We start from the raw sequence: 21,322 nt of genomic DNA on the forward strand, positions 1-21,322 counted from the left end.
CACCAAATATTGACTATCTAGGAAGTTGTTTTTTTAGGTCAGAGTACACTATTTTTCAGTACTCCTAACAAAAGATCAGAACCACCATTTCAAATTTGGCTAGTTGTTGAGTGACCAGGTATTACATTGGTTACAAAATAAATTAGTTAATCTGTAAATGAGTTGCTTTTAGACTAGTGTGCCTTATGTCACTGAAAAGAACAAGCACGGTTTTCCTCACTCACCACAGCTTCCCAGACATCTACCCAATAGCAAACAAGAAACTACATCAACAAATATGACCACTGAGAATCTAGAGAAAAGATTTATTTCATCCAAAATTTGGACAAATGATGAGTGGTTACTGGCTAGAATGTAAGTACAATGACAGTAAGAATCTTTTGTTTTGTTTACAGATGTATCAATCAGTGTTTGGCACATAACAGCACTCAATAAATATTTTTAAATGACTGGATGCATAAATGAACAAAGATGATATACTACTACTATGTTTTCTTGCTTTTACTTGTGGCATTGTAATAATTCTGGATATTTTGTAGTTTATATTCCATTTAGGAGAGTAACCTAATCGTCTTGCATTCCAGTTTGGGCAAAATGTTTCAGAAAGAAAGCACAGAGCATCCGTGTTAACCTTGACATGTCAGGTTAACTTTATCTGAGAATGTTGACAAAGATACACCTTGATGGAAATATCTGGGCCTGCTGATAGGGATAAAGCCTGCTGGGAAAAGCAGAAAGGGGCTGGATAAAAGGAAAATTAACTCAGCTCTACTTCCCTGGTAGTTTTCTTACAGGGAGAGGAATGAAATCCCACAGTAAACAAGTGACTCATGAGTAGCTTGCTCTTGACAAACTGTGTCAGGAATGTTCAAGGAGAAAAGCAGAAGATGCACAGGAATACTTTGTGCTGATTGATTGTTCTCTTCTCCTCTCTCTGGTCTTAGCCCCTTTGTCACACTGCACTGCTTACTCCAGTTCCAGTGTTTCAGACCTAACTGATGATACAGCTAGGCTCCAGGTGAATTTGTGGTTACGCAGCAGGGATCAATGCCAGGCAACGAGGAAGGAAACTGTCCATTCATACAAGGAAGAGTTTAATATGAACACTGATGAGGGGGTGGGGGACCACGTGGGAGAGTCAGGCTGGGGGCTGTGTCACAGGCTGGAATCAGTAAAGAGGCAGGAATAAGCAGGTATCACAGTCAACACGTAGGCAAGTGCTTAGGATGTTAACAGTTTTAACTGGAGGCAGCTCAAAGTCTCCTTCTGAAGCACTGCTCCAGGTCTTGTCTTCTAGAACTTACATGGTCTTGGTCTAAACAGGAGTCCCCTTGTCCCCAAAGTGGGCAGTTTGGGGACAGAGCATCTTTAGTTTCTAAACCTAGTGGAAGCTTGACCTCTTTTATGTGGGTTGAGAATTCAGTCAACAGTACAAAGCACTTGGAACTTCCCCTTTTCTAAATTCTTCTCTAAAGGTCAAAGTATTGGGTCTTCCTAGGGTTCTGTTTGTTCAAGAGCTCAACTTCTTATTTTAGTGCATGGTGGTGAACAGTGTACCAGGTTCCCTCAGTTGAGCAAATGTGTCACATAAAGCAGAAGATGTCAATAGTCACTGGGCAGGGAACTAGGTGAATCACGAGAGCTTTCCAAAGCACAGCAATGGGAGGAAAGTATGAGAAGAAAGTGTGTGAAGAAGACAAGAGTGGGTAAGTAGAGGCTTTGCACCACTTAAGCAGGAGGCCAGGTTTTGTTTCTAATACGGAGGCAAGGCTGAAAGTCTGTCCAAAGGATCCCATCAGCTTGGGGAGGCAGAACAACACACTTCCTCACCAGAGACTGCCAACACCTTGGCACAGAGAACAGATTCTTAGTTGGGTTAAGGGATTTTATGTTCAAAAATATCCTGATTCAACTAATTACTTTGTATTCAACTAATTACTCAGTTTTCAAAACGTGGGCTGATGACCCCTAGGTTGCTCATAACCTTTGCAACAAGATCCACAGAACCAAAACTGCTTTCATAATAATACTAAGACATTAGTCATCTTTACCAATCTCATTTTTCTCAAGAGTCTACAGTGGAGTTTTCCTGGATGCTACTAATGTGTTTTATCTGACTTCTCTTAAGGCAGACATTGGAGAGAGATGCTGAAAGTCAAACAATGCCTCTCTTCTTACTAAAGTGTATTGTTTAGGGGAAACATAGTTATTTTTGTTATTTTACAATACAGTACATTTTATTATTGTTATTTTCAAGCGAACTAATAATTATTTTAAATTTTCCTTGGTTTCAATTTCTAAGATGGTAAACATCCATAAATATAAGCCATGTAAGCAAAAATTCTGTGATTCTCCCCAGTTTTTAAGAATGTAAAGGGATCCTGAGCTGAGTAAGTTTGAAAACTATTGCTTTGTATTTTCACCATAAGTCCATGGTGACAAGCACTGAAACATGTAGTAGTTAAAAAATAAGGGAGTGCTGTGCCGCATTTTTTTGGCTATAGAGATGTACAAACAATATAAATGACTTGAGAACCATTTTTCAATGTCATTTTCCTTATGCCTCAGAAATGGCTCTATAATGTTAGAGCCAGGCACTTCATACATGTGCTCTAAAGCCAGCTTCTCCCAGAGTTATTCATTCCAGAGAGTTATTTGGCTGATCAGAAGGAAACTTAAGTCTCAACTCATCACCATTATATGCTGTAGAGGCCTTATTTATACCCTTTTAGGAAGCAGAGAATCTTATTATATCACAATATTTTAGAAAATATCAAGGAACTTTATAAGCAGCTTTGATACACTCCTAATATTTTACCTCAACGGGCTACTGGGTCTAGCATTTAAGGCAATGTAATAGTTACTAAAACAATAACCACAAAATGTTGAGCTGACATTCAGATGAGCTCTCTGTCCTCTTTTTCATATTTTATGAAGCACAATAACCACACACAAATCAACAACCCAGAAAAGATAAAAGGTATCCCCTACGTGCTCTGAATTATTCATAACCCCCAAAGGAATATAATGCTAAATCACAATACTCCAAGTCAACCAAATTCCCACTGAGCATCTAGCTTCCGATATTTTAGGTGCAATACATATCCCTTCTTGACAACATCTCGGCACAGCATTTTCACAAGTAGACCAGTCTTGATGTGGTAGGAATGTTTTTGCTCATTCATTTCAGGCAACTCCTCAGTGCTGAACTGTGTTCGGCTCAGCTTAGGCAGTGTGACAAATTAAGATGTGCTTTAGCTCCCAAGCTGGCCTTCAGGGAGAGTATAGTGTATGAGAGAGAAATGTACAGCAATAATCACAATCCAAAGTGGAACCTAGGGAGCTCTATATGAATTATATACATAATAGGAGCTATTAGAGCTCACAGATGGAAGAGATAAAATAAGAATGGTCAAAATGCCAAAGATATAAAACATTGCACAAAAAACCATTCCTTCACCATTGTGCAAAAATAGTCCAGCTGTATTTAAATATGCAACTCTTTGGTGTCCACAATTTCCCGTTCCTGTGTTTAGACTAGAAGGAGGAAAGATAAGCTATTTAAAGTCCTTCACGTGCAATTCTGACCCATGAGATATACTTCTCCCCTACGAAGCTAGTGATGGGCTTCACATCCCTGGAGGACATTGATGGTGGCAAACAACCCACTGAACATTGGGTATGGATGTGTGGGCCTGTGGGCAGCACAGCATTGACATGAGCTTCTATTTACCTGCAAGAGTCTCTCCCTCTGAGACGCAATCAGTAACCCAGGCAGGGGTTGGTGGGTAACCACATGGGGCTCTCATCCAATCACCAACCAATCAACCAACCAACCAACCAACCCAATGTGGAAAAGAGAGCACAATCTGGCAGCTGTGGTCCCCTCCCGCTTGTATAAAACTAGTCTGGCTGACCAGCAAAGTTGCATTACTTATATGTGGCACTAAACACCTGGGATAAATGTCCTCTGTGGTGTGTGTTTATTAGCTACAAGCTAGCCCTTTTGCTCTCTCTTGTTTTGGGGGGACATTTTTCAAGGTAGGCTTTCAGAGGCATCGGAATAACCGGACAGACTGGTAGCTGCTATTTTTACTCTGCTCTGTATGAGTTATGGTTCCTGACAGAGAAGTGAATACATATTCTTCTTTATTGGAGACAATGCCACCCCTAAACAAGTTGTTTCACTAACAACTCTACAAGCATCTGTTATTAATGCTGCTAACAGGTGGTGTAAGGAGAGCCAAATGAGTCCCATACAGCTGTCATCTCTAATATGGTGAGGACACAAAATGGGACCCATACATGCGTATGTCCTGTAAAGGGAGAATCTCATTAAGCGTAGTATCAAAAAGACAAGAAATAACAATGGTCAACAAGGATGTGGAGAAAAGAGAACCCTCATGCCCTCTTGGTGGGAATGTAAACTGGTACAGCCACTGTGGAAAAGAGTACGGAATTCCCTCAAAAAATTAAAAATAGAACTATCATATGATCTAGTAATTCTACTGCTGGGTATTTGCCCAAGGAAAACAAAAACGCTCATTCAAAAAGCTACACAGACCCCTATGTTTACTGCATTATTTACAATAGCTAAGGTACAGAAGCAGCTCAGTGTCCGTTGATAGATGAATGGATAAAGATGATGTGGAATATACACACAATAGAATATTACTTTGCCATAAAAAGAATGAGATCTTGCCATTAGTGACAACATGGTTGGACCTAGAGGGTATTATGCTAAGTGAAATAAGTCAGACATCTTAAAGATGAGTGCCATAGTTCACTTATATAGGGAATCTAAAAACAAAACAAAAAACAAACAGAATCATAAATACAGAGAAATAGTGGTTATGAGTGGGGAAGGGCTAGGGAAACGGGCAAAATAGATGGAGGGGATTAAGAGGCACAAACTTTCAGTTCTAAAATAAATAAGTCACAGAGATGAAAAGCAGAAAAGGGACTACAGACGATAATATTGTAATAATGTTGTATGGTGACAGATGGTAACTACACTATCACAGTGAACACCGAGTCATGCAGAAAATTGTCCAATCATTATGTTGTACACCCAAAACTAATATAATATTGTATGTTAATTCTACCTCAATAAAAACAACAGAGCTGAACACTGTCTGTACTTTTCTCCATAGATCTTCCAGCCAAAGGAAGGAAGATCTGTATAGGAACCAGACCCTACACACTCCTATGAAAAAGGAGTGGAGGGTGTGCTGACCTGATGAAAAAAATATACCTGTGGGGAATATAAAGGGGACCCGAAGACCTCCCCTTCTAGTCTACCAAGGACTCAAGAAGGTTGCAATAGGGAAGCAGTAGCTGCTGGGGTGACCACTGCATCATCGTGGCCCTCCACCATCACATGTTCCACACGACAGCACTGCCTGGCCGTGGCCCTGGCTGTCTGTCTGGCCTCCTGCACTGCCAAGTTACTGTTAATGCCAGTCCTAGATTTAAAATAAAAATTAATGTAAGAGGCACTGAGAGCTCCCAGTGTAGCTTTTCAGACAAAAGTTAAAAAAGCAGCTCCATGAACGGCAGTAAAACCAGCTGTTTCTGATTTAGAAGCAAAAATAACTCCATAAACTTTAGCAAAAATGCCAAAACAAATGACATCCGTATCTACTAAGAGGACTGAACTTATGCATGAAAGCCAGATCCCTTGTTTATGGTCCGAGGAGCAAGTTTTGGGTGACAAAAGCACTGTGTTATTTGTGAGCAACCATCTACTTGGAAGTAGTTCTGACTCTGGCTGTCCTTGTTTGGTATGTGTTCTTCTAAACCGTTCCTTTTACCTATCTGATGGGCCATGGCAATGCCAGGATTATGGTCTCCTTATCATGGATTCTTTATTTAAAAATAATTTAAATGTTTATTTATTTTTGAGAGAGATACAGAGACAGAGCACAAGTTGGGGAGGGGCAGAAAGTGAGGGAGACAGAATCTGGAGCAGGCTCTAGGCTCTGAGCTGTCGGCCCAGAGCCAAGTGCAGGGCTCAAACCCACAAACTGTGAGATCTGAGACCTGAGCCAGTCTGTCACTTAACCGACTGAGCCACCCAGGCACCCCTCATGGATTCTTTATCTATGTTCTGTTTTCAAAACCCCTGTAAATCTTAATTTTTTGAAAATGTATTTTTCGAAACCAAACGTTTTAATATGTACACACACACATAGATGCACGTGTAAAGACACACACATATTCTTTCTTCTTTTCTTAACACATGCATAGTTCAGGACAGATCCCTTAACACAAACAATGTGTGGCAATTACTGTTGACACCTCCCCCAGTCTACTGGGACTGGGTGGTCATGGGGTAATGCAGAGAGGAAATCTGTTTATACTCCTCCTTCTTGAAAAATGGATCAAGGGCCAGTTCAGAAAACTTGCCCCAAAGCTTTGAAATATGTGCGAAAATGCCAAGTGCTTGCCAAGAGCTGCAAAAAGAAAAGAAGGCAGAATGCAAGTGAGCAGGGCAACTGTGCTGGCCAGTATGGCTTGATGCAAAACTTGGAGAAGTGGGGCGCCTGGGTCGCTCAGTCAGTTAAACATGTGACTCTTGATTTCAGCTCAGGTTATGATTTCACAGTTGTGAGATTGAGCTCCCGCTCAGGCCCCAAGTCAGGCTCTGTGTTGGGCTCCCTACTCAACATGGAGCCTCTTCCTCTCTCTCTCTCAAAAAAAAAAAAAAATTATAGAAGAGGCCCTCAAGTATGTGGTGGAAGCTCACAATACTCAGGTTTGTGTGTCCAAGAAGTCCTCTGTCCTGAGCTCCAGACTCCTTTGTCTACCCATGCCCTCCACTTTGCTGGCTACCTCCAAGTTTCTGTTCCATGGGCCCAAACTAGAACTTGTGACCTTCCTGCCAAAAGCTGTCATCCCCTTCCTTACCTTGCTTATTTCAGAAAAGGAACTTCCATTCTTCTCTCTGTCCCCCTCACATCCCACCATTACACTCAGTCAGTCAGTTCTAGCTTCAAAATCTACCTTGAATCCATCCCCATTTCCTGTCCACACGGTCACTGCCTAGCTCAAGTCTTCAGACCAAGTGACAGCTGGGAGTTCTTTGAATTGCCTCTCTGATTTGGCTCTTGCCCTTCCCTACAGTGTTCTCCAGGGGAGTCACATAATAATTTTTAAATGCTAATCAGATCAGACCACTCTCCAACTCAGAGCCCTTCAATGTACTGCTGATTCCAGGGCTGGCGCAGGGAAAGGGCAGGATGAGACTTGACCATCTTATTGTGCTAGAAGGTAACACATATTCAAAGAATGATGGGGATATGTCAAAAGCTGGCTCAAGGGGGCCCTTGCTGACCAAACCTGGGATAGCCTGAGTGCCACAAATGTAATTATAACTCACTGAATAAATCAAGAATCTATGAACTCATACTGATCCAAAGGAATGAATGAATGAATGAATGAATGAATGAATGAATGAATGAATAGGGGAGAAGGAAAGCTCCTTCTTCCAGTAGACTGCCAACTAAAACACGTAGAAGGGATGAAGGAGTTCCAAGCTTATCATTTGCCTACCACCACAGTAATAACTATTTCATGTATGAAGCATCTAGTGAGTGAGCATCTACTAGTGAGTGAATGCTTGATGAGAAACAATATATACATATTCTAAATACCTCTTAATATTTATTAAGAGGAAAAGATAGTTTAGTGGAGAAAGCTGGTAACATTGCCTTAATCATGTGGTCAAAGTTAACATCACTTATAATGGGACTAGTCAACAATATGGTCTTACAAATGGTCAGATTTCATTCTTTCTCATTGCCATGTAGTATTCCATTGTATACATAAACCACATCTTATTGATCCATTCATCAGTTGATGGACATTTAGGCTCTTTTTATGATTTGGCTATTGTTGAAAGTGCTGTTATGAACATTTGTAGCAACGTGGATGGAACTCGAGGGTATTATGCTGAGCGAAATAAGTCAGGCAGAGAAGGACAGATACCATATGTTTTCACTTATAAATGGAACAGGAGAAACTTAACAGAGGACCATGGGGGAGGAGAAGGAGAGAAAATAGTTGGGGAAAGGGAAGGAGGCAAACTATGAGAGACTCTTGAATACTGAGAACAAACTGAGGGTTGATGGGGGTGGGGGACAGGGGAAGGGGGGTGATGGGCATGGAGGAGGGCACTTGTTGGGATGAACACTGGGTGTTATATGGAAACCAAGTGGACAATAAACTATAAAAAACAAAACAAAAACAATATGGTCTTATTTTTTTTAAAGATTTCTTTCATTTAAAAAAATGTTTATTTATTTTTGAGAGAGAGAAAGAAAGAGAGAGGGGTAGGGGAAGAGAGAGAGGGAGACAGAGAATCCCAAGCAGGCTCTGCACTGTTAGAACAGAGTCTGGTGTGGGGCTCAAACTCCTGAACTGTGAGATCATGACCTGAGCCGAAATCAAGAGTTAGACATTTAACTGACTGAGTTACACAGGCACCTCAACAGCATGGTCTTCTGATATGCTGCATCATAGTGTGTTCCTGTCAAAAATACATACTCTGAATCTAATCATTAGCACAGATCAGACAAATCCAAATTGAGGGGCATGCTATAAAGTAAATGACATGTGATCTTCCATAGTGTGTAGGTCATGAAAAAAGAGTAACTGTCCAGGGCGTCTGGGTGGCTTAGTCAGTTAAGCGTCCGACTTTCGCTTAGGTCATGATCTCGCGGTTCGTGGGTTCGAGCCCCGCGTCGGGCTCTGTGCCAACTGCCAGCTCAGAGCCTGGAGCCTGTTTCAGTCTGTGACTCCCTCTCTCTCTGACCCTCCCCTGCTCACCCTGTCTCTCTCTCTCTCTCCTAGAATAAATAAAACATTAAAAAAAAAAAAGAGTAACTGTCCTAGATGGAAGAGACAACTGGACTCTAGACCCACCGGGCACATTAAAGGGACAATGTGCAAAGTTCTAATGGGGCCTGAGGATTAGAAGGAGCGACTGCCTTATTTTGATGACTGCACTATGGACATACAGGAAAGTGTCCTTCAGCATCATAGCAGCAACTTATATTCAAACGGTCTGGTAAAAAATAGTAATATGTATATAAATACGGAGTGTGATCAGGCAAGTGTGATAAAATGTTTACAGGAATTCTTAGGGAAAGGTATATGAAAGCTAGCTGTACTCTTCTTGCAACTTTTCTCTACGTTTGAAATTATTCAAAATAAAAAGTTAAACATATCTTTACTGTTTTCCCATTACACTCAGGACAAATTCTAAAAAAGCAACATCAGGTCCTTGGTGACCTGGTCCCAAGATAACGGTCAATTATTTTACTCCAACATCTTTTTTCCCTGAGACTTCGATTTTGCCAGCCTTAGTTTTGTCCAAACATGTTACCATNTGACACATAATGATCCATAATGACTTAAAACGACTAATGTCAGTAATTAGGACTATTTTCCTAGTACCAAGAAGGTGATTAAAAAAGAGTTAAATAAGTACTAATTAATTTCACATAATAGTCACCCTGGGACCTCCTGTAAGAGCTGCTGTTAATGATGTATTTTTCTGTAATTAATTTTTATGTGTAGTCCTGGGGGCTCCCCACCACTTTCTCCTGAATTGCACCTTGACCAGCACACTTGACTCTTCCAGCCTCCCTACAGCCCAGCCTTCCCTGTAAAGAAAGGGGAAACACAGAGAACCGGAAGTGCAGTAGAACTTTAGTTTGGCAATGCTTTCTTTGTGCCGAGAGGGAATTAAAGTAATTAATATGAGCAGGAGAGTATTTTGGAAGTATAATGCATTTTTTTCTCTGCAGTTTTTAAAGGTGCAAAGCAGCGGACAAAAAGGAGAAGGACTATATTCAATAAAGAGAAGTTCCAAGTTCAAGTCTAATCACTACTACCACTTAATAGCCTCGCAAATCATGTTCTTTCTCTAGGTCTCACTTTCCCTAGGTTTCAGTTTTTAAATGTGGACAGGACCCTGAACCCCAGATGGCAGAGACCAAGTCAGATGACCGGTGGCTTTTATGACAAGTAATGTCAGCTGTAGCACAAGCCTTGATAGGAAGCAAGTGAGGGTGACTTAACCCCCACCTCTTTTCTAGGCCCATTATGCCAGCATATTGGTTAACACTGAACAAATCACATGTTCTTAAAAACGGCATTATTTTGGAGTACCTGGGTGGCTCAGCTGGTTAAGCATCTGACTCCTGATACCTGTGCTAATAGCGCAGAGCCTGCTTGGGATTTTCTCTCTCCTTCCCTCTCTGCCCCTCCCCACTTACTCTCTCTCTCTCTCAAAATAAATAAACATTAAAAAAACAGTATCATTTCCTCCTTTGAGTACCAACTTTTTCTTCCAGATTCCTAAAGTAAAGGATGTTTCAGAACCAGCTTCCAGCTCACCTGTAACAGATTAGGGCAATATGCTTTTTCTTCAGTGCAGACAGGAAGGTGGCTTGAGTTCTCAAAGGAAGATGTAAGGGAGACCACATATTATGCATAAGAAAATATGCACGAGTGGTTGTTTCAGGGGCACAAAGCAGAGAACTCTGGAAGACATCGAAGGGAAACCAAACTGCAGGGTGAAGCATGGCCCACCTATAGCAGACACCGGGTATACAGAAACACTCCTGAGGCCTCCAAACCAGGCACTCAAGAGCACGTGATCATACCTACTTGGCCAGCTCCCACTGGGGAAGCAATGGCCCCTCATTATTAGAACTCTCCCTGAAACTAAAACCCAGTGACCTCTGCCTGCAGTTTAGCAACTTAGCACAGTGGCCTGCTCTGGCCTGTCCTGCATTGATGAGCATGGACCCAGGAAGCCCAGCAGCCACATCCAAGGGCAGCTGTCACACTGAGTGATGGTCCACTGGCTGCCTCTCCCATTAGTCAGTTCCTGGAGAAGAAGGACTGGAATTTTTATCTCTACGTCTCTGCCTCCTTATTACACAGTCAAGCTTAGCGAATGTCTCTGGTGAGTGGAAGCTCAAGGGGATTTCAGGGAATGACAGCATCTTAAGCTTGTGCTTAGACACACTGTCCTTTCTACCCCAGGTCATCCTAATTCCAGCAAGAAGGCACCCCACCACCTTCCAGCACTTGCTCTGCTCCTCTTCTTACTACCTACTCTTACATGACATAACCAAACCCCAAAAGGGGAGGATGCAATAATCTGACTAACTAGCACAACATCTTCCTCTCCTTCTGGCTCAGTTCTCCCCTGACCACACGGACGCTTCCTTTCGATTCATATTAATGATGATTCTGAACATCCCTCCTCACACATAGCTATATACACATTTTCTCTTTGTAGCTTCTAATTTCCTAGATGTTAAGCAACTAGGAAATGCACCGAATTGTACTCAGAGCGTGCTAAGTGGTTTAAATTCTGCTGAGCATTATCATTTTCAATTTTTTCCCTTTAAAAACATTGAATTTTAAAAAATCAGTTTCAGATGGTTTCCTTCAAAGGAGTGGAAAGGGGAAATGTTTTCTTTCTTTCTTTTTTCTCTCTTACACTTCAAATCTTCGCTAATTTAGTTCCATTAAGGTCTTAATGGGATGCATTTAAATACTCATCAAAGAATGTTCCTTCTGCCGGCAGGTAAAATGGGTGCCCTGTAACTGGATCAGCACAGCTCAAGAGAAAGAAGAGTAAGAGCAACAGCATTGGGAGCTTTTGCTCAGGAAAGTAGGCAATAGCTTAATGAAACAGTTCTCATCCCCCAACCCAATGAACTAATTTGCAGTCTTGCCTGATTTTTACTGGGTATTTGCATGTCATGGGGAGAATTACCTGAAATCTAATGCCTGGCCGAGAGAAAACATTCCTAAGGAGTCAGAGCTGGACCCATTTTTTGTTTTCTTTTGGTTTGGTTTTGGATGTATTTCTCTCAATATGTCAGTTGCAGGAAAAGCTCCTTATTTTGCTTGATTAAGTGGGGATCTTAGCTCTAATCCAGCTAATCAAAATGTATTACTGGAAGACATAATAACTAAAACATGTTTGGAGTGAGAAAGGTGATTTAAACAGGTGTTTTCAGAGGAGCCTTTAAGAGGGGAGCAGCATGGGGCCCCCGCCCATTTCCTCATTGGCTCCACTCAAGCGGAACTCTCTGGAGTCTCTCCATACTAGGCATTGTACTTTTCCTGCAAGAGTTTTGGGGGAAAGTGGTTGAGAGCCACTGATTCACCGGACGTGAAGGCAAGGGAATGCTGGAGGTACAGACTGCCAGATCCACCAGTTCGGGGAAAGGCCTGGCTGGCTCACGCTGCATTCCCAGGACCCAGCCCAGTGGCTAGCACATACCAGAGGCTGTAAGCACTTGTTGAATGAAGGAATGTTAGGATGGATGAATGGAGGGAGTCCAGAGTGAGACCTAAGAGTGGGCAGAGAGCTCCCATTTTGATTAAGCTCTGAAACGTTTTCCCACATCTGGATTGCAGACTAAATGCATGGTGAGTCAACAAAGGAGGTGCAAAAATAATTTGCAAGAGCTAAAACAAAGTAACTCATAATGCTGGTGGTTTTCATGGAGACGTGCAAACCTTCACTAACAGGATCCAAGAATGAGATTCTATATAAAACTGTGACATCTGTCAGTCACCGTTAGCCCCCTGAATCTGATGTGGTTTTAGCTTGATGAGTCTGGACCACAGTCTCTGGGTCTTGGTAAGACACACTGGGCCTTTCTAGACAGAAAAGACTTCGGTCTCAAAATTATGAAGGGCAACTGACCCACTGAAATGCCCCAACATTTAAACAAGTAATACACATTGAAGTTATAGGAGACAGTTTCAAGGAAAATCAAAGTACACGACCCAGTGATTAGTACACTTAAGGATTAAACGGTATTTTGTTACTTGAATATTCCCTAGAAATATGAACTCAGTCTACCACTGTGCTATCAAAAGAAATAAAATGTGAGCCATATATGTAATTTTAAATGTCTAGTAGCCACATTAAAAGATGTAGAATTAAGGTAATTTTGATGATATATGTTGTCAAACCTGACATAGACAAAACACTACCACTTAGATATGTAATAAATTTTTAAAAATTATTCATAGGATAATTTACATTCTCTCCCTCCTATTAAATCTTGAAATCCAGTCTGTATTTTAGTTACAGCATATCACAGTTTGGACTCACTACGTTTCAGGTGCTCAACAGCCACAGGTAGCCAATAGCCTCACCATGTCAGCACAGGTCTGGAAAGACTGATGAATGGACATATTCACAAGGACAATCATCAAAAAAGCAGCAGGTCTGGAGTACACATCTTTGTGGGCTTCAGTTATTTCAGCCTACTCTTATTTCCTTTGGGTTTTTGTCACAGTGTTTTAACAGGGCTGTCACTCTTAGAAGCTGTCACCAGACTCCAAGTGTGAGCACATGACCCTGGCCTTTACAACTGTAACTTATGCCACTGCAATAGCCCAAGAAGAGAACATGTGACCAAGCAGAGCCAATGAGAATCCTGCCCTAGGACTGGACTATAGAAGCCAGGGAAAAAGGCTTTCTCTTTCCCCTCAGGGTGCTAGGATGTGATATGGGGGCATTTCCCATCACAGGGAGAACCTGTCTTAGGATGGGGCCTTGACGCAGCAAAGGAAAACCCTAGTCTATACGTTGGCCCTGGTATGATCTTCCCTCCATGGATTCGGAACCTATTCTAGATCCACCCAGTACTTTCTCTTATTTGCTCAGGCTAATTTGAGATGTGTTTCACCCACTCTCATTAGACAGAGTCATGATTTGGCCCCAGCCGCAGGCCTGGCCGGTTGCCATGATCTGCCACCACATGCCTTGGTGCTGTCTCTGGTAGACAGCATACCAGGCCACAGAGGACCCACCGGCCACTCGCAAATGGCAGTGCTTAGAGCTTTTAAATTTCTTTGGTGCTGTGTTAGCTCTTGTTGCCTCCCCAGGTCACCACCTTGCAGACCTTCACCCTTACCCCTCCATCCGGTGGGCAGATGTGTGCCAGAAAGGTGAGCTGCTCCACCTTGCTGCTAGAGCCCATGGCTCCCCTTTGTTCTCCCCACATGTCTGCTGTCTTATTTTATTTCCCCTTTCATGCATCCTGCATTGAGAAGCAGAATGGTGCTACGAGTTTGTCTTGGCACTACAGGGTCTCCCTGGCCTCCTTCTGAAATGTATGAAAGACCTATTCTGAAGCACTGACCTTTTAGAAGCAAGTGAGCACAAAAGAACACTGTTCCTGTCCTGAGGTTATAAACACAAAGATGACAATCATGTCCTCTGCATATGCATGGGATCTGCACAGATATCTGCAGCATGACAGCAAATACGTTCACCCAGGACATAGCTACCTACGGCCCTGGTGAGCAACCCTTTGGAGGACTGTCCAATGCTCCATCATAGAGGATAAGTGACTGAGAAAATTCTGAGACATGTCCACCTAAATTTACGTACTGTGCTATTTTTTAAGAAACAAATTGAAGATTCATCATTAAATGAAGTACTCATCAATTCTGCCTCTAGCTTTGGTCTTGGTCTCGCCTGTGCAAGTTCCAGACAGATGCTGAGAGCATTCCCTTCAGGTGCCTGTGATCAATATATTCCCACAACACTTTACTGACTGTAGTTCTAATGGAGAGTCTTATGAAATCTGAAGGAGTCTCCTTGAAAGTCTATGGGGAAGTAGACAGGGCTTCTTTACCTCGAAGGAGTTTGTAAGATAGGTAATTAAAATTCACAGCTCAAATTATTCTGGCTCCTCTCAGGAAGTTCAGCACGCTAATTAATGCTTCAGTGTGCTTAATGTTTTAAACGATATGGAGAAATAATGAGTGAAACTCATATGGAGACATTAGTGGGTTTTGTTTTTTGTTTTTTGTTTTTGTTTTTGTTTGCCCACTGAACTAAATCCCTTGCCAGTGAACTAGTGTGAATCCACCGGGCTTGACACTTCTGGAGAGTGCAGACCATAGAGGTTTGCTTTCCTATTTTGCTCATTCTCTTACTTCAGCTGTGAAGAGTGGGGGGCTCACAATCAGGGAGCAGTCCCTCCCATCTCTCTGCAGCCACATCAGTTTGGGTGCCCTTCTCAAACTGCCCCATCACATGTTCCTTTCTTCCCTACTTCAGCAAGAGGATAGGTCTGTGGGTCTGAATGGGTCACTCTGAGTCTGCTGAAGATGCAAACATCTGTCAAATTAGGACCTGCTCTAAGACTGGTAGGTAGAGTCCCATGGAGAAAATATTTTCCTCAAAATGGTCAGGGTACCCTTTCCTCGAGGTTCCAAAAACTTTTTTTTAATGGTTATTTATTTTTAAGGGAGCACAAGCAGGGGAGGGACAGTGAGAGGGGGCAGAGGATCTGAAACAAGCTCTGTGCTGACAGCAGTGAGCCCAATACGGGGCTCGAACTCACAACCACAAGATCATGACCTGAGCTGAAGGTAGATGCTCAACCGACTGAGCCATTCAGGCGCCCCTCCAAAAACTCTTACTTACTAAGGGATCCAAGGCCAGTTATCTACCCCACCCAAGCCTCACTGCCTTATCTTCAAACTGGGGGCCCAACCACACCTACCTACCTACCTCGCAAGCACCACCTGAGGTAATGCAGGACTCCCTGAACCTCCTCCCCCTGAGCCTACCTGTAGCAGGATATCACTTTCTCTTCTCCTTCACTGAAGGTCACCTTTGAGTGTGTTCCCACCTCCCCTCTTATATTTATGTTATTATTTTATTTTATTTCTTAAGAGAGAGAGTGAAAGCACAAGTAGGGGAGAAGGGCAGAGAGACGTGGAGAGAATACCAAGCAGGCTCCATGCTCAGCACAGAGCCTGACACAGGGCTTGATCCCATGACCCTGAGATCATGACCTGAGCCCAAATCAAGAGTCAGGTGCTCAACTGACTGAGCCATCTAGGCAATCCCTTCCCTTCATATAAATTAGAATACTTAGTCATTCAAAAACCTGGAGGACCCAGAAAAGTAAAAACAAAAAAAATTAAATAAAGCCTTTAAAACCTTCCATGGACTCATGACCCAAGGCAACTACCACTGACATTTTGCATTTCCTTTCCTAAGTACGAGTGCATTTTATATAGTTGAGATCATGCTACAGATACAACTTTGTATGAGCCTTCTTCCACTTAACATTATATGTATTTTCCTGTGTTACTCTGTAGTATCCAGAAATAATACTTTCAATGGTTGTGGATTATTCTCTCCAGTGACTGCTCAAGGTTTGTTCAACCACACCAAGCTTTTAGATATCATTGTGCCCAACTTTTTGCCAATACAAATACCACTGTGGTTAGTACTCCCTTCGGAGAGGTCCCAGAAGTACAATTCTGGGGCTCTGAGTATATAGATGTCAAGAGCTCAACACATGGGGCTGCAGGTAGCTTTCCTGAGACACATCACTACAAGCAATGCCATGGAAAGCATGCCTCACATCCCTAGGAATCACCCTTTAAGATTTTTTTTTCAATAACTTGATTGATGAAAAATTATCTTGTTTCTATTTATACTTCCTCAACTTCTCAAGAGACCAATTTTTTCATATTAACCATAGGTCATTCCTCTTTTGTGCCTTCATAGGAAGCGACTGTCTCTGCCAGAGTGGGACAATGGATCCCAACCTTCAGCATGCTGAAGAACTGGTGGGAAAGTTCAGTGGAGGATAGGGATCTACCTTTTTAACTAATTCTAATGCAAGTGATTCTTGGGGCAGAAGTGGAGAAATTCTGGGTTAGAGTCTTAGTTATAAAATCAATTTCTAGAGTTTTCCTTACATTGAAGATTTCATTCTTTTCAGCAAATATCCTCTCCAGATGAACAGCCTTTACCTTTGGATTGCCTTTTATGAAGCACAGGAATTTAAGTCAAATCTGTCAATATTTTCTTTCTGTTCTTCTACAGGAAATTTTTTACTTCAGAGTAAAGTTTCATAAATATTTCTTTTTCTATTTTCTCCTGCTTTAAAAACAAAAATCACTGCTAAATCTATCTGGAATTTAAGTTGGCTATCAGGCATAAAATGAAGATGTAAAATTTTAGATTTTGTTTTTCAAAATGACTAACCACCTTTCTACCAACCATTACAGGGTAATTTCTCCCTCCGTCACCAACTCTTGATGCCTCTTTTAACTCACATCAAATTCTTACAGACAGTGGGGCCTCTGATGGGGAGAGACCCATGCCATGTCCTCTCCCCAGTTTTTCAAAATCTCTTTGTCACAAAGTTTAGCCTTGAGAAAATTCTTGATTCCCGAAACCTTCCACAATGTGGCTTTAGAGCAAAGCTAAGAATTCAACAGTTTTAATTTCTTCCTACAGATGATTAGGGAAAGCATTATAGCTTTTTGTAAATATGTTAAAGTCACATTTATAAGAAGTTTACAATAATGTTGTGACTTGAATATCATTGAGGCAGAAATTTTAAAGCCGAAGGGACCTTAGGGAACAGCTACCTATAGTTCAGTTCCTGTGAAGAAACAAACCAAAACAGAGAGCCCTGAAACCGGTGCCCAAATCCTTGCCGCTAATGGGCAACAGGGCTGGAATTCATGGCCAGTGTCTGCTGGCAACTCCAAAGGCCTCCTCCCACTTTGACCTTCAGCCACCATCTTCTCATTTCTAGGATTTATTGGTGGTCATAATTAAGTAGGGAGGGGACAGTTGATTTAAAGACACTATTTAGGGTCTCTTAACTATCTTCTTTCCTACACTCAACTACCGTCCAAACCAGACAAAGAGCTCACTTTAGGCTGATGTGCCACAGAGGCTAAAATAAATACTTCCAGAAGGATTGTTTGGAAGAAGTGTATCTTGCTGATGGAACAGCACTTGGGGGAGAAAATGGACTACCTTCCTCTCCCCACTGAGTCTCTAAACTCAGGTCACACCTAGATTCAGACTTCAGGGGAATTCCATACTCCTGAGACTGACATGCAGACAATGGTGTCAGGTGACCCGCCACAGTGGGCCCTGTGTACTGATGTGTGCCAGCCACGCACTGGCTATACCCCAGCACAGGGGACTGGGGGCTCATGGGGAAGCAGCTCAAAGCAGAGAGCAGGTGTCAGGGCAATTCGGGACAAACAACAACAACAAGACTTTCTCCCAAATAGAACTATTTTTGCCAGTCTGAAGTTAAATAGAAAGTCTTGTTGGACATATGGGAAAGTTTCTTGACAACATAAATGTCAAATCTAAAATAATTTCCAGCTCTAGATCTATGTATTCTCCAACTAGAGAGAAATGTGCTCCTTAGGTATCTCCAGCTCTATGTTTTCTGATCATGCAGGTAACGCTCTTCAACACCCATACATTTAAGCAAAAGATCCCTTTCTCCACTTGTGATGGCATGTATCTATTCCTGTCATTCAATGGGATGCTTCTGAGAAAGAGTATGCTCTAGATGCAGAGGTGACCATTTTAAGGTGGCCTGGCTTAGCTCTGTGCCAGGTTGTGCAGGGCATTTGAGGCTCTGTGAATTCTCTTTTTACTGTGCATCTCTTCCTTCTTTAACTCCTTTATGAGTGAGCCCAGAGTGGCAAAACTCAAGCTTGGATCCAGATCTTGACCTGGCCATTCCTATAAGAACTTTTCAGGGCATCACCCTCCCAAGTATGATGCAAGTATTTCTTCTAGGACATTAGAAGACCCTCAAAAATTGCACCCTAAAAACCACGGCTTATGAAAAAAACTGGGATGGAACAGACCACCAAGAACCCACGGAACTTTGTAATCAGGATTCTCGCAAAATCCCTAACAATCCTCCTAAAAACATGAGCCCAGCTGAATCTTCCCTGGCCTAGCCTTGCGACCCAGGCATCAGTCCTGCACAGCCTCCTTCCCTGAGCTTGTGCTTCTTCCTTGCAGAGGAAAGTCCTTGAAGACACTCACTTCTAAAAGAGACTAGATCCATCAAACTTAAAATTATGCGCCAGGGACCCCTTCTTCATCAATCCTTTGTTTTCTTCTCTCAAGCACAGAAAGGCCTATTTTCCCAGTGTCTTTATCTGCACTTGTCACTCCCCAAACCCAGCAGGAACTGAAGTGGTTCTTGAAGTCACTAAATCAGCCACTTTTTGCACCAAAAGGAGGCACTTATACACTATTCTCCGCTTCTTTCTGAAGGTCTTCACATCCTGCTGAGGCTTTCTGGTTCCTTGTGAGATCAATGTTAACATGTCAGGGAAAGTCTCACTCTGTTCCAGCCAATGCAGCCCACAGCCTTGCTGAGCAGCTGACCATCAGCTTGCTGAATTTTTAAACTTTTCTCTTCCTATGATTGATTGATTGGTAAAATAGGTATAACATAAAGCTGACCATTTTAACCATCCTTAAGTGGACAGTTCAGTGGCATTAAATTTTTTACTGCAATTAAAAATAAAAGGGAGTCTGCTAAAAACTGATTTAACAAAAAAAAAAAACAAGATCAGAAGATAATCAGAAATTACTTTTACTACCATCCTCCTCGTTTTTGCTTTTTTGGGTTTTTTTTGTTGGGTTTATTTTAGTGTTTTATTTATTTCTGAGAGAGAGACAGCGTGAGCAGGGGAGGGTCAGAGAGAGAGGGAGACACAGAACCCGAAACAGGCTCCAGGCTCTGAGCTAGCTGTCAGCACAGAGCCTGACGCAGGGCTCGAACCCACGAACCATGAGATCGTGACCTGAGCTGAAGTCGGATGCTTAACCGACTGAGCCACCCAGGCGCCCCAACTCCTCCTAGTTTTGCACTTGTCTTTTCTCAAGGTAGTGCTATGACTAGCAAACCAGTGGTGACGGCCATATCCGCAACAGCTTAGGCCAAGTTCTAGGGAAGAGCCTAATGATCATCATTACTTCTTATACAGCAAAAGTCTGAAGGGTTCTGAGATAAAAGCATATATAGCAAATGTTTCTTTTTCTTTTTTTCCAAGTTTATGTTTTAGGAGGAAGTAAGAGAGAAACTAAATTCTTCAACAGCATGCAAGTGGAACCTTCTAGGGTCAGTGCAGGCATAAAATGGATGTCTGATGGCCCAGATCCAAATCATGGCTGTGTGACCATGGGCAAACTACTGAACCTTTCTGGGCCTCAGTTTTCAAGCATAAAGTGAGGATAATGTGAAAAGTAGATGGGGTCATATAGCATTCCTAACAGGGTAAGGCACATAAAAGTCCTCACTAAATGTTAGCTACTCTCATTGAAAGGTCAAGACCCACCAAATGAAATATTTCAGGTGGAGGGCCTACTAATAAAGCATTTTTATTTTGTGTGGTTGAACTTCAAAATGACTTATTCTTAGAATTCATAAAAAATACCTTAAATAACTTACGGACATGAATAATTGTTCTTTCAGTGACAAAAATACTCTTTTTTAGCTTAAAAAAGGCTCATTGTTATTCTTGGTAGTCAATGGCACAAGGGTTGTTATTAGAATGGGAAAAAAAATCTTTTGACAGCTTTGACTTAACTCCTACACTCAGAGGATGTCATTTAATGTAAAAGCGCAAACACACACAAAGGCAAGAGAAGGAATGCCTACTTAAAACCATCCCCTCTTCAAAACTTGCAGATGTCTTTCAAAACCCTACATAATATTTTTAGAATTTATTTATAAACTTAGATACTTTAGACACATTTTATGTAAAACTTAATGTTTCAAACTCTGAAAACTTTTTTTTCTTGGATTCTAGAAAAGTAAAGGATTCCAGTGTCTCTTTTGACTATCAGTAATGTTAAACACACTATAAAAACACAAACAATAAACTGGAGGGCAGGGAGAGGACTGCCTTCAGAAGAGCCCCCAGGGGCCTGCCAGGATGACAGGGATGGGCACTGAGGTCGGGCACAAACACCACCAACCCATCTGGCTGTGGCCTCCATTGGCCTCATGCCAGACGCAGTGCCTGGGGCAGGGAGGCCATGACATCAAACTTCCAAGGGTGTCAAGAAACTGACTGAAGAAGGAGATTACCACAGAAATTTCAGAGGCATGTGGAAGATCCATTCCTGGTCGGAAACCTCTGCCATGTCAAGGCTGGTGAAAAAGGCAGACGAAATCTTCCACCGTCAAGGAGTCCTTGGATGATGAAAATAGCCAGTCACTACCAAAAATGGACAAAAAACCAGGTTGGGGCTTCTGTGACCAATAAAATAGTGTGTCCCTTAGGGAAGTAGTTCACTAACATGAAGTCCAAGTTGAAGGAAAGCATTCAGGAGCTCCTTGCACACAAACGCTATGGTGTATATGAGCCTCATGACCAAGTGCATGGCTAATCTCAGATAGTCACAGAGCGGGCACTGCCAGCAACCGCTGGAGCACTCTCCATGTCCACTACCTGA

At 42.2% G+C, this 21,322-nt stretch overlaps 1 protein-coding gene across 1 annotated transcript in view; it reads right to left on the reverse strand.

Annotated features, from left to right (window-relative positions):
* The window catches only part of NPAS2 (neuronal PAS domain protein 2), a 145,362-nt gene extending 124,332 nt beyond the window's left edge, over positions 1–21,030 (reverse strand). Inside the window, exon 1 of the mRNA XM_077749382.1 lies at positions 20,955–21,030. Coding sequence (XP_077605508.1) covers positions 20,955–21,010 — 56 coding nt within the window. The 5' untranslated portion in view covers positions 21,011–21,030. The remainder of the gene's footprint in view (positions 1–20,954) is intronic.
* Positions 21,031–21,322: the final 292 nt, after the last annotated feature.

Source organism: Crocuta crocuta, unplaced genomic scaffold (genome assembly GCF_008692635.1).
Source record: "Crocuta crocuta isolate KB4526 unplaced genomic scaffold, BGI_CrCroc_1.0 scaffold118, whole genome shotgun sequence".
NCBI classification, from domain to species: domain Eukaryota; kingdom Metazoa; phylum Chordata; class Mammalia; order Carnivora; family Hyaenidae; genus Crocuta; species Crocuta crocuta.